At 36.2% G+C, this 12,940-nt stretch overlaps 1 protein-coding gene across 1 annotated transcript in view; it reads left to right on the forward strand.

Moving 5' to 3' along the window:
• The window catches only part of LOC145233044 (activating signal cointegrator 1 complex subunit 3-like), a 30,007-nt gene that overhangs the window by 4,952 nt on the left and 12,115 nt on the right, over positions 1 to 12,940 (forward strand). Inside the window, exons 11-28 of the mRNA XM_080097702.1 lie at positions 331 to 453; positions 922 to 1,122; positions 1,754 to 1,894; positions 2,473 to 2,637; positions 3,269 to 3,360; positions 3,803 to 3,959; positions 5,787 to 5,921; positions 6,539 to 6,796; positions 7,090 to 7,248; positions 7,499 to 7,618; positions 7,990 to 8,086; positions 8,502 to 8,656; positions 8,800 to 8,976; positions 9,572 to 9,800; positions 10,287 to 10,441; positions 10,832 to 10,930; positions 11,285 to 11,453; positions 12,258 to 12,398. Coding sequence (XP_079953828.1) covers positions 331 to 453; positions 922 to 1,122; positions 1,754 to 1,894; positions 2,473 to 2,637; positions 3,269 to 3,360; positions 3,803 to 3,959; positions 5,787 to 5,921; positions 6,539 to 6,796; positions 7,090 to 7,248; positions 7,499 to 7,618; positions 7,990 to 8,086; positions 8,502 to 8,656; positions 8,800 to 8,976; positions 9,572 to 9,800; positions 10,287 to 10,441; positions 10,832 to 10,930; positions 11,285 to 11,453; positions 12,258 to 12,398 — 2,773 coding nt within the window. The remainder of the gene's footprint in view (positions 1 to 330; positions 454 to 921; positions 1,123 to 1,753; positions 1,895 to 2,472; positions 2,638 to 3,268; positions 3,361 to 3,802; positions 3,960 to 5,786; positions 5,922 to 6,538; positions 6,797 to 7,089; positions 7,249 to 7,498; positions 7,619 to 7,989; positions 8,087 to 8,501; positions 8,657 to 8,799; positions 8,977 to 9,571; positions 9,801 to 10,286; positions 10,442 to 10,831; positions 10,931 to 11,284; positions 11,454 to 12,257; positions 12,399 to 12,940) is intronic.

The following is a 12,940-nucleotide window of genomic DNA, read 5'->3' on the forward strand; positions in this document are numbered from 1 at the left end:
TAAAAAAACGATCTAGAGGCCCTGTAATAAGCCTTGAACAGAATACATCTACAAGGAAAATTTGGTCAAATTTCTCTCAAATCGACTGAAGTTTGGTGAAATGTTTTCGTAAAATTGACTACTTCTAACATGTTGGTTCGAATTTCACCGCAGGCTAGATTTGTCTACCCTACGCCTTGCCATATGGGAATGCTTGGGAGACCGGCTTAATTCAGTATAACGCCTTTAACGGGACTGGCATACAATGATTTATCAACATACTACAAATAATGGATTTTTTACCATTTTTACGGTTATACAAAACAAAATGCGAAATTCTTGTTGGAGCAGATGGCGTTACCCGAAGGATTCACGACCAAATCGAACAAAATGTATGAAGAAGTTCGTCTTCCAGCTAATAAAGGATTTTTAGGCGAACCGTGGCCACTCATCCGTATCAGAGACCTCGATGACGTAAGTTTGGCGTTTTATTGCATTTGACAAAGTGGTTTTCAAACTTTCCGGTATTTTTTTAAAACGTTTCTTTTGTTATTACCTCAAGTATATTATAGCAAAACGGAAGCTTGATTTAAGAAATAATAATTGGTTTTCTTATTTTCAACAGTAAGATGCAAAATGTAGTTGTTTTTGTAAAAATATACAGTAATCAAAATGCAGTTTGAGACCACAGACAAGACAAAAACATTGTGATTGTGCGCGAACAATTGCTTTTTTCATACTTTTGTTTCGATAACAGCACAATCTGACATAGAGCAAAAGTGTAGAAAAACTTTGAACGCGAAATTACGTCACGGAACCTAAAAAAGTCACCTGTTTGAACACCCTGATTTAAAATAAGCGAGACTAGTTGATGTTTATAATACTCAGTTGCATATATTTTTCCTTTTTTATGCAATTCCAAATTACATCTTTTTCATATAGATTGCTCAACTCGCATTTTCTGGCACAAAACGGCTCAACGTTGTTCAATCTCGAGTTTTCGAAACTGCTTACAAGAGTAACGAGAACCTGCTGATCTGTGCCCCAACCGGCGCGGGAAAAACCAACGTTGCCATGTTAACCGTTGTCAGGGAGATAATTCAAAATGTGGTATCCGGCGTAATTCAGCTCGACAAATTTAAAGTAACCTTTCTTTAATGTAACCAGAAATCTAAATCAATGCATGTTTTCGGCCTTGGTTGTTCGTTTTAAAAATGTACCTCTAGGCAAGCGGGTAAAATTTGTATCCCACGGTTATACGATATAAGTTTATGATATCATTCGCTGATCATGCTTAGCAGTGGTTTCCAACCTTTAGCAACGAATTCCTCACTTAACAAATCAAAAAGTGTAGTTCCTCGCCAATATGTAACATGGTAGAATGGTAGATGCTAAACAATACAAAGATCATTTGAAATTGGGTATTTTATCCACTTTACTGGTTATATTCCCAGAGCTGAAGTGTCTATTTACAAACCACGTGTACGAATTAAAGTAAATTCATGCCCTCTTCAAGTTTTAAAAATTCCTCTCTAGTTGGGAACCACTGACCTATGTGAACAAACCAAGAATGGGGTTTAACTTTTTTTGTTGCAAAATTAATGATTAGTGTGTGACAAAACCCATCAGCTTCTAATGAAATATATATCAATTTTGTGCTATTCAAAAATGCTTGTTTTGTTTTGATGGTTTTGGTTTTACGTAACTATTATAAAGCAAAGTAACCACAACGATTGGGATACTTCGTGTAGTTATCATTTAATCGTGTGTATAGATCGTATACGTTGCCCCGATGAAAGCGCTTGCTGCTGAAATGACTGAAAACTTTGGAAAACGTCTCTCGCCGCTTGGTGTCGCTGTACGCGAGCTCACTGGTGATATGCAGCTCACCAAAGCCGAAATTGCCAGTACACAGGTAAAGTAATACATCGTATGTTTGCATACTTTGTATTTAAAATTGTGGATGTGAAGTCGTCTTGCTTTGCTATTTGTTATCATTCCTTGGCGAAAGGTGTAAACCAGCTGGAACTCCGATACTGTACAAAACAAAGCTTGAGTTAGGTCAGTAAGTTGATGAAATTGTAGCATATATGATTTCAAGTGTAAAGCCCTCCCGTTGAAGCCTAAACCTGACCTGAAAAGTCCGCTCGACTTACAAATCTGCCGTGAACCTGGATCACCTTGTTTTATTGTGATCATATAAACGATTCCAGTATTATTTGCAAAATCCGTTTTCTTGCACACTGAATTCTAAACTTTAACCTGGTTTTAGAAAACAAATAAGACAAAGCTTGATTAATAGAGTCGATATTAATGGTAATTGTCCATATTATTTTCTTTATTACGTCATCGTGTTATAAAGGTGACGTCATTTCCCATGATTTATATTCGACTAACTTTTGGTTTAAGTCTTAATTATTCACAAAAAAAACAAGTCTTTTCTTTCTTTAACTAAAACGCATCTTTTAAAAATAACCGATTATGACGTAACAGATGCTGATAACCACGCCGGAAAAGTGGGACGTGGTGACGCGCAAATCCACCGGCGACGTGTCGCTCGCTCGACTTGTACGATTGTTGATCATCGACGAAGTTCACCTTTTGCATGACGAGCGAGGCCCGGTACTTGAAACGCTGGTAGCTCGTACGCTAAGACAGGTAATGGTTTATGCTTTAAGTTGTGGTGGTCCATTATAATACTTGCGAACTTTCTTTAATCGTTTTTTTTTTCGGGCTGTATTCTGCTTCATTTTTTAGGTGCACCTGTAGAGTAGGGCTGCCCGCTTACAAATGATTTTTGTTTATTAACAAAAAATAATGAAAAATTTAACAAATTTTATTGGAAACCCAAAATACACGTCCGCGGTACCAGTGTCGCAAATAGTCCCGATACGAAACTAGAACCTAATTTAAATACCTTCAGGTCGTTTTTGGAGTGGTTTTAGGTCAATGTTTTTTAAATCGATTTAAACTATGGATTACCAGTCAAAATCTTGATTGTAAGGATAAAGTTTTTGCTTAAATTTATATCTTTGAAACAGAATTATATGCATTATTTCTATTTCCAGTTTATCACTACGCTTAATGGACAGTCCGCTTAAAAACCAGTGCGATAAAAAAAGGATTTAGTGGTCTGGATAAAAGTGTAGAACGTAATTGACTTTTTGATATTTGATATTACTTGGAACATTAACTCTTCAAGCGCATTTACTTACAGGGTCAATTGCATTTGGATTAAAAAATTAAGTATAAGTAGTAAGGTTTGTGCAAACAAGGTTTTTCTGTGTAGGTCGAAACACAACAAACGATGATACGAATTGTCGGTCTATCTGCGACTCTTCCCAACTATATTGATGTTGCAAGGTTTCTCCGCGTAAACCCGTGAGTAAAGTTTGTTTTGGTCTTTTTTTGTATAAATAACTAATTGCTAGATTGTGATAAACGTACATGTCCTATAAAAATATATAGCTTACATGGTAAAACAAAAATCATGTCGGACGTACAAAATGATTTTGTTTTAGTAAATGTGACTTAAAAAAACGTTTATAATTATAAAATGATAAAAAATCGGCGGAATGTTTATCCGAAACGGATTTTGTTCAAACATAAACTCTCATTTAGACCCAAAATTTAGATTTACCAAAGTAAAATTACGACAGTGTGACAGAGTGTAAGGCAGGCCGAAATTGAACTTGTTTCTTTTAAATTTAAGCTCGAACTTAGGTTGAACAAAGCTTGTTTTATTGAAACTTAAGCCCTAAAAGTCCGGCCCGAAGTACAACTCTGAATTAGACCGTGAATATCGTTCATATTGTATGTATAGACACAAGGGATTGTTCTTTTTTGATGGTCGATTTCGTCCAGTCCCACTTCAGCAAACCTTCGTTGGCGTGAAAGCTCGAAGTGTGATGCAACAACGTATGGATATGGACGAAGTTTGTTACGAGATTATCAGCGAAAACTTGGACAATGATAACCAGGTTCGGATGAACTTGTTTTTATATAGTTTTGAAATTGCCTTTTTGCAACTTTTGTTGTTTGTCGAAACAAATGAAGTCCCAGTGCAAAGCAGTATAAATATTTTTTGGAGTAAAACTTCTGAAACGGAGCTTATGGGATTTAATCTGAAACAGCTTTTACTTGCAAATGAATTTTGCTTTAAACCGAGCTGTTTAAATGTATGAAATTTTCAAAATGGTAAAATATGTACAGCTGATACAGAAAACAAAGAAAAGCAAAATAATCAAAATTAACAGCACACTTTAATTTGTTTTTATGGGTCCCCTTCCTTGAAGGGGACACATCTTGATTTTACTCGATTTCTTTTTTTTTTTTTTCTTTTTTTTTCTTTTTTTTTTTTTTCTTCCCTGAAGTTTGTCCACCCCATTTTGCCCTGAAATGTTTGATGGATTTGGATGAAACTTTGACAGATGGTAGATATAGTTGTGTAGATGTGCCATCTGCTTCGTTTGTCATGATAACCCCAGTATTTACCCCGCTAGCCCCCAAAATGTAAAATGTGGTTTGTGCGCACCACAAACGTTAGTTTTGTGTGATGTTATAAAGGCAACTACATATGATACTTATGTTTAAGGATCGCTTGGTGAACGTGTTTGCGGATAGCAGTCAAGGGGGTTGTTCACAGCCTTGTGACGTCACAAGTCATTACGGTTGTTGATTAAAACGCCCCCTAGTGGTCAAAATTGAAACATTGGCCGATTTGGACAAAATTTTACAGGATTGTTGTTTGGGTCATTGCAGTTTCATATTTTCAACATTAAGGTGAAGAACCCCATCAGTTACCCCACTAGCCCCCTAAAATGGGTGAATTTTTAAACAGGGTCGGAATTGGCTGAAATTTGGATAGCTTGTACAATTTGCCATTTACAAATGATGATTGTTGTGTTAAACCCTGTAGCCCCAGCATTTACCCCACTAGCCCCCTAAAATGGGTGAATTTTTAAACAGGGTCGGATTTGGCTGAAATTTGGATAGCTTGTAGAAGTTGCCATTGACAAATGACGATTGTTGTGTTAAACCCTGTAGCCCCAGCACTTACCCCACTAGCCCCCTAAAAAGGGTAATTTTTTTAAACAGGGTCGGAATTGGCTGAAATTTGGATAGCTTGTACAATTTTCCATTTACAAATGACAATTGTTGTGTTAAACCCTGTAGCCCCAATAGTCACCCTACTAGCCCTCTAAAATGGGTGAGTTTTTAAACAGTGCGCAATTGTTGGAAATGTTATGCCATTTATAGGTATCGATTGTTGTGTTTTACTTATTTGTTTTAAACTAGACAAACTTTAAACAATGCTTGAATTGAGCTGATTTGTATAGTTTGAACTTTGCGTAGCATGACTATTTAATCCTAGTACCAATCACAGTGTTTTACTTTACAACACCAAAGTTTCTTTACCAGAAGAGCTCTATAGACTTGATACTATGCCTGGCAGCAACAGCTTATTTAAAGTTTCTTATGGTTATCTCTTGAAATGCAGTATTTACAACTTTGCATGTGTGGGGACCCATGAGTTTCTGCCTGCAGAAACAACTAACGTTTTAAACGACGGTGGCTAATATGGGACCCAATATAAAATAAGTGAAGGAATTATATTGTCGTTTTAGAATACGATTTAGTGTATGGACAATGGCAAAATGTGCTAAGCCACCCCTCTAGTTGTTTATTCTGTTGTACTATTAGCACTGTTACATATGCCCTATGTATTTTTTTCTGTAAAAACGAGAAACAAGGTAATAGTTTTATATTAAAGCGACATTCTCTTAACTCAACGACATTTGCTTTAGGTTTTAGTGTTTGTTCACGCCAGAAGCGCCACAGTGAAAACTGCCCAATCTCTGATCGAAATCGCCAGAAAATTTTCAGAAACTCAGAAGTTTTCGTGTCAGATGATGGAAGGCTACGGTCAAGCCGAACATCAGGTATGTTGTTCCTTCAAGACTTTAAGTCGATTATTTTGAAACATGGTACCAAATTTGTATTTAACTCTGTAGTAATAGTCCACAGACTTTTGGTCGTTATGAATGGGCATTTATCTGAATACTTTGTAAGCTACAGACAGTGCACATTGTTTCTACCTATAAGGTCTCATCAGTGCAAATGATGACAAAACATATGCCGTATTTGGTAGCTATGAAGCGGGCCGCGATTTTGTTGGAAGCAACTGGCTGAAAGCTGGTATAGCCACATACGGCATTACATGACTCGTATTGTATCACTGCGTTGATTTTGCCTAAAAAAGTGACGTTCAATTTGTAGAAAATTTGCTGAAAATGTGTCAAAATTTGTAAACTATAAAGTTGTAACGTTTTGTAACATATACTTAATCGAATATCAACATGAAATCTTCGTTTTTGGCCAAACATAACGGATACAGCATAACCTCCTAGGGCTGGGCCTAACAGCGAGCATCAAAAACAGCGATGCTCGGTACCGAGTACTCGGCTCGGCCCATTCCTATTATCTCCAATACGTTTTGACAGACAATCAAAATTTTAGTTCAGCCAACATTTACAACACAACTTTGTCAATTCAACAGATGCAGAGATCACGAAACCGCGAACTAAAGGAGCTCTTTACCTCGGGCTTAGGAGTTCACCACGCTGGGATGTTAAGAAGTGACAGAAATCTGGTGGAGAAACTTTTTTCCCAGGGGTTGATCAAAGTTCTATGTTGTACGGCTACGCTCGCCTGGGGGGTGAACCTCCCAGCGCACGCTGTCGTCATCAAGGGCACCCAAGTGTACAACGCCCAGCAAGGGTCGTTCGTCGACCTCGGGATTCTTGACGTCATGCAGGTATGACGTCAGTGCGGTTGGTTCGTTTTTTAGAATAAATGTTGATGGAATTTTGGCAAAATTAAATTTGTAATTTTTTTAGACGTCACCAAAATCTGTGACGTCTTGCGAATATGACGTCAGTACGGTTTGTTTTTAGAAACAAATGTTGATGGATTTTTGGCAAAATAAAACGTGCAATTTTTTATTTGACGTCTACGGAATTTGTGACATCATTCGAGTATTTGATTTGTTTGACTCACTAAAAGCGTTCATATGTATGTTTTAAAATATTGATCAATATATTATTTCAGATATTTGGTCGTGCCGGTCGCCCGCAATTTGACACCACCGGTGAGGGTACCATCATTACTACTCACGATAAATTATCGCGATATTTATCGCTGATGACACGGCAAAACCCGATCGAAAGTCGCTTCGTGGATTGTATGGTCGACAATCTAAATGCTGAGGTATTAACAAATCCTTGTATAGTATTTATTTTCAATTTTAAATGACTAAAACGTTTTTAATATAATTTCAGGACAAATATTAACGTTTTAATGCCTATACAAAACAAAATTAACAATGCTTAAAAAACAAACAAAATATCCTATTTCAACTTTGTGTAAATTCCGAATTAAACGTTGGTTGTGTGTTATTTTTGTAGGGCACCAATAAATGTACAAATAAATGAAAAACATTTCATTCCATTATATGCAGATAACTCTTGGGACCGTAAACAATGTGGAGGACGGTGTGAAATGGCTTTCATACACTTATCTCTTCACAAGAATGAGGAAAAATCCTCTTGCTTATGGTATTGCACCTAAAGTGATTGCGGTAAGTTTTTTTGTTACTAATGGCAACATTTCCAACCTAAAACTGGCACAGTTAAAAGAGTTACATTAAGTGGGATAGTTAACCAGTTTCTTTGCATTTTTTTCCCTGGCTAAACATTCCCCTTTCGGATTATTAGCGCACCCGCTTTGTGTTTGCAATGTTGTTGGTTATAATCCCATCTCGGCCAATTGTATTTTAGGAAGAAATTAAATGTTATTGCTTCAAGAGAGAGAAACTGATAGGGTAAATTAAATGACTGTTACCAACCTCTTAAGTCTTAACTTTTACCAAAAATTATTAAACCGAATTGAAATCACGAACGTTTAACAACTTATAATTGTAACGGTTAGTTAAAAGATATATTTCCCCAGGATGATCCATCGCTCGATAAATGGCAAAGAGACCTGGTATCTACCGCTGGAAAGAAATTGGATCGCGCGAAGATGGTTCGATATGACGAAAGAACCAGTAAACTGACGATTTCTTCAAATCTCGCAAAACCTTTAAAATAGTGTTTTATTGCAACTAAAACCTTGCACAAACTTTTATGTGCAACGTCAATGAAGTACCCGACTTTTGATATATTGCTTGCCTCTTCTTGTTAGACTACCAAGGCTTTTTACCACAATAATTGCATAAGTACAAATTGGTTTGATGTATACCGGTTTACCAAACAAATGTCAGTGAAAAATGTTTAGTAATTTACCACAACGGGGCGTATTGTCGGAAAATGTACCTTTGCACCACAATTTTGATTCACTTTCGTTCTCAAGAAAAATATTACTTTACATTTGCGTTTCCAGCGTAACGGTTTCATTTTACGATTGTTCTAGCTTAACGGTTTCAATTTTAATTCATATAACATTCATTGTTTGTCTCTTAGGTTATTTTCACCCGACGGATCTTGGCAGAACGGCCTCTCACTTTTACATCAAATACAAATCGATCGAAACGTTCAACGAATGCATTAACTCTACGATGGATATTTCAGCTATTCTGTCCATGATTTCAAAATCCAATGAATTCGAACAAATCAAGGCAAGTGTAGTGATGTCATACTGGTCAATGACGTCACCATCCGTAGATATTTCCATTAGTTTCGAGAAATGTTTTTGCAGCGAAACAAAAATGTCCAGTCGATGTTTTCAAAAAAATATTTAAATGTAATTGTGACGTCACAGGTGCGTGACGAGGAGATGAATGAGCTGGACGAGTTAGTGGATGAGTGCTGTGTCGTTAAGCTCAAGGGTGGACCTGAGGACGTTGAAGGCAAGGCCAATATTTTGCTGCAGACCTACATCTCATCCGGTGAAGTGCGAAGTTTCTCGCTCGTATCCGATTTAATGTACATTGCACAGGTAAAAGATGCTTTATGAAAAGAAATTATGAGTGGTTTATTGTGTTTTTAGGGCAACCCTTAACTGTGCATGTAATTTCGTCTTTTCCAGACTATAGTTTCGCTTTTTATGCTAAATTAAATCTCTTTTTCTACTTTATTTTCTTGAACTTTTTTTAAAACTTTGTGGATTAACTGCAAAAATGTGTTTTCAAATTACAAAAACAGTTTACAAATTAGCGAAAGGAAAATATTTTGAATTATTCGATTGGTCGGGACCTGGGGACCATAGAACTTATGAAGTACAGTGGTGTTTGTATCGTTTCAAAAACGTCTATTGGCTTTCAACATTGCAAAATGTCAAAAAAACTGAAACCGTCTTGAATATTTTGCATCAAAAATTATTTTTAAAAAGGTCCGTCGTGCCTTTTCATTTGATTTAACATTTTCAAAGATCCCCACAAAATCCTAAGCATATTTCCATCATTTTTTGCATGTTAGATAATTGCTTTAAATCCGGCCCCACAGCTTTACCAAAACTTAGCAATATGGCCCTTTCGTTAAACAAGTAGACCTTTTGTGTATAATCCAATTCTAAACCGTTTCCTTCATCACAGAATGCTGCTCGTATTGTTAGGGGCGTATTTGAAATCGTCATAAAGCAGGGGAAAACCCGTCTCGCTGATCGTTTACTAAAACTCTGCAAAAGTGTCGATCGACGTTTCTGGCCTCACAACACCCCACTACGTCAGTTTGGTTCCCGCCTTAATCGTGACATTTACCGTAAAATTGAGGATCAGAAATTGACGATAGACAAAATGCGGGACATGACTCCAAAAGACATTGGTATGTTTAGGTTTGGTTGATAAGGCTATAGTGGTTAGATTTGGTAAAAGTGGGTATTGTTGCAATTAATTTTCTAATTTATATCACGTAAATTATAATGTATGTAAGTTATCAATCATCAGTACGACCTAATTTTACAGGATTGTGTAGTAAAAATAATACCCAGTAACATTTTTTAAAAAAACTTTAGGACTTTAGTGATGAAAGAATATTTAACTTATTTGTCAAATTTTTGATTATTTTATCAAAAAGTTCCAACCGGAAAAGCTTAAAATATTAGTTATGCCGCATTTCTGCCACTAAAGCGTACATCCTATTAATTAAAAAAGTGTAAATTTAAAGATAACATTTCTTTTAACCAGGCAAAGTTAAGGCGGGCTTTTCAGTTAGGGTTCGGGTTTAAGTTTCAGTACATTGGGCCTAACTTGGCCCACATACACTCTGTTTCAAAGTATAGTGGTTTCACTCTCTTTATACGATTTTTAGGTCACATGCTTCGACATCCAAACATTGGTGAAAAGGTTGCAAGGTGCATCCAAGAACTTCCATATGTTGCACTGGAGACTTCAATTCAACCTATAACTCGTTCCATCCTTCGAATTCGGCTTGCCATCACTCCTATGTTTCGTTGGAACAATCACGTACGTGGAAAACGTTTAAAAAATACCAACCATATATGCATAATTCCACTTATAAATTTCACTGATATTGGTGAATGGATCAACAATCTTTATTTCCTAACATTCTGACTTTCGTTGAAAATTTGTACCATTTTGGAGTGCGCAGCCTGAAGTTTTTGCAAATTATGTGACCGTATGCACGTTTTAAATATGTGTGCATTGAAGTAAGGTGTTTTTACCGAATAATTGCCTAAAAAAAGTACAATTTTTGGGCAAAACAGTCATTTAGAGTTTGAAGCAGTTTACACTGAAAAATAAATGACCTAAACCTTTTTTTTTCGTCCTGCCTTTTGTGGATTTGATTTTCAATTAGGTCATCAATTTAAAAAAAAGATTTCTATGTTGGCACAGGTTCATGGTAAGATGAGCGAACCGTTTTGGATGTGGGTTGAGGACCCCGACAGCGAGCATATGTACCACAGCGAGTACATACATTTATCGAAGAAAAACGTAAGTATACACTATGCACTGAAGCTTCAGGAAAGACCAACACAGCAAACACAATACACGACTGGCTTTGAATTAAGCACTTTAGGACTGCTTGACACTAGGCCAGGTCAAGCAACTGGCTGCCTAGCTAGAAAAAATTATTAAAAAAATACTGACACAGAGTGTGAAGTCAGGCCCGAATTAAGTCCGTTTTTTGGAAGAAATCTAAGCCCGAACCCGGCCCGACTTACAACTCGGCAGCGTAACAACTTATTATACATTCGCTAGACCTTACATTTTGTTGCATTTTTGAAAAAAAATGTTATTGTTTTTTTTTGCTCCTTCACATTTACACTTTACTATGACGTCACACAGGTTGTACGTAGCGAGCCGCACGTCATCACTTTTACGATTCCTCTGATCGAACCTCGTCCCACTCAATACTACGTTCACGTTGAATCGGACCGGTGGTTTGGATCAAGCGCGATTTGTCCGATTTCATTCAAACATCTTATTCTACCGGACCGACATCCTCCACATACAGGTAAACGAACTTTAATTGCAAATCTATATTTAGGGTTGTTGTATTGGAATCAATATAGACGAATCCGGTTAATTAAATAGGGTTCGTAAATACCAACACCAAGCTAAAATTGTCCGTATTGGCATAGTTCGTTTAATTGAATAGGGCTAGTAAATCCCTAGCCATTTGTCAAGATAATCTTTTGGTTAATCGTATAATCTGTTCAATTGCATCAAAATTGGAAATTCTAATCGAGGCCATTTGTTAAAAAGATAGTTCGGTTAATTGCAAAAAAGAGCTTGGCTAATATGTTACGTGATTAACAGGCTTTATCGGTACAATCTTAGTGTAATTTTCGTTCATTATTGGTTTGTGAATTAAAGCAGTAAACAATACAAAATCCAGTTAGGAAATTCATGAGTTATTAAATGATTTAATTGTACGCCGTAGTGATATACATGGGTTACTATTGATGTCCTTATTAGCTATAGAATTTTTTGCTGGGATCTTGCACAACTAAGTCCGGTAAAAAAAATCAAGAAAAAAATCTACTCAACTTCAGAGAACATATTTTTTGTCAAAACTGTAGAGGAAAATGGAAAACATTTTTAATCCTTTTCAAATCATTGCCTTATCCTTAGCCTATGTAGCGTCTCTTTAAAAGATATAACAGTGCTAAGATGAACATATATTAATTCCTGGGACCAGTCCTGAAGGGTTCATGAAAACCAGCGATCACGGCACACTCGTATATAAATCATAGTGCACCATGCTTATTGAAGGCGTTATTGTACTTTTTTTACTTTTTACTTACTTTTTTTACAGAGCTACTTGATCTTGAACCTCTACCGATAACAGCGCTGAACAATGTTGGATATCAATCAGTTTACAACTTCACCCATTTCAACCCGATTCAGACCCAGATATTCCACTGTCTGTACCACAACACAACTAATGCTCTAATCGGTCAGTTATTACAAATACAAAGGACTAACGTGAATTTGTTTTCGCAAATGACTGACATAAACACAGTTGATTTTCAGTTGTCAATTGTATAGGTATTGTTTTTTCCTTTGTTAATTGGTTAAAATGTGCTTAAATATGCGAAAATGTCGTTAAACATGTCACTTTATTTATTTTAGAACAAATCTAGTATATTTTCTTTGCGAAAAAAATATATGCAAAATTAAACTGTTACTTCACCTAAAATACCTTTGCTTGTTATTAAATTTAAACACCAATAATCTTGCATTATATTGATCGCCGTGTTTGACCTTACAACATCAAACTACCACGTAGTTATCCCGAAAAGAGCACTCTTAACATTTCATATGTGCAGAAACTATCAAGGTTACAAAAACTAGGGCATATAGGAGACTATATGTAAGACAATGTATTAAATATAATTAACTTTCAAGCTATGCTATTACGACTGGGCACAACGTCAATACATGCCAAACCAATAATAAAAAGTGCAATACAATTAAATGTGTGAGATAATCCACCCT

The sequence above is a fragment of the Phallusia mammillata genome, chromosome 6, assembly GCF_965637545.1.
Source record: "Phallusia mammillata chromosome 6, kaPhaMamm4.hap1.1, whole genome shotgun sequence".
In the NCBI taxonomy this organism is placed as follows: Eukaryota; Metazoa; Chordata; class Ascidiacea; order Phlebobranchia; family Ascidiidae; genus Phallusia; species Phallusia mammillata.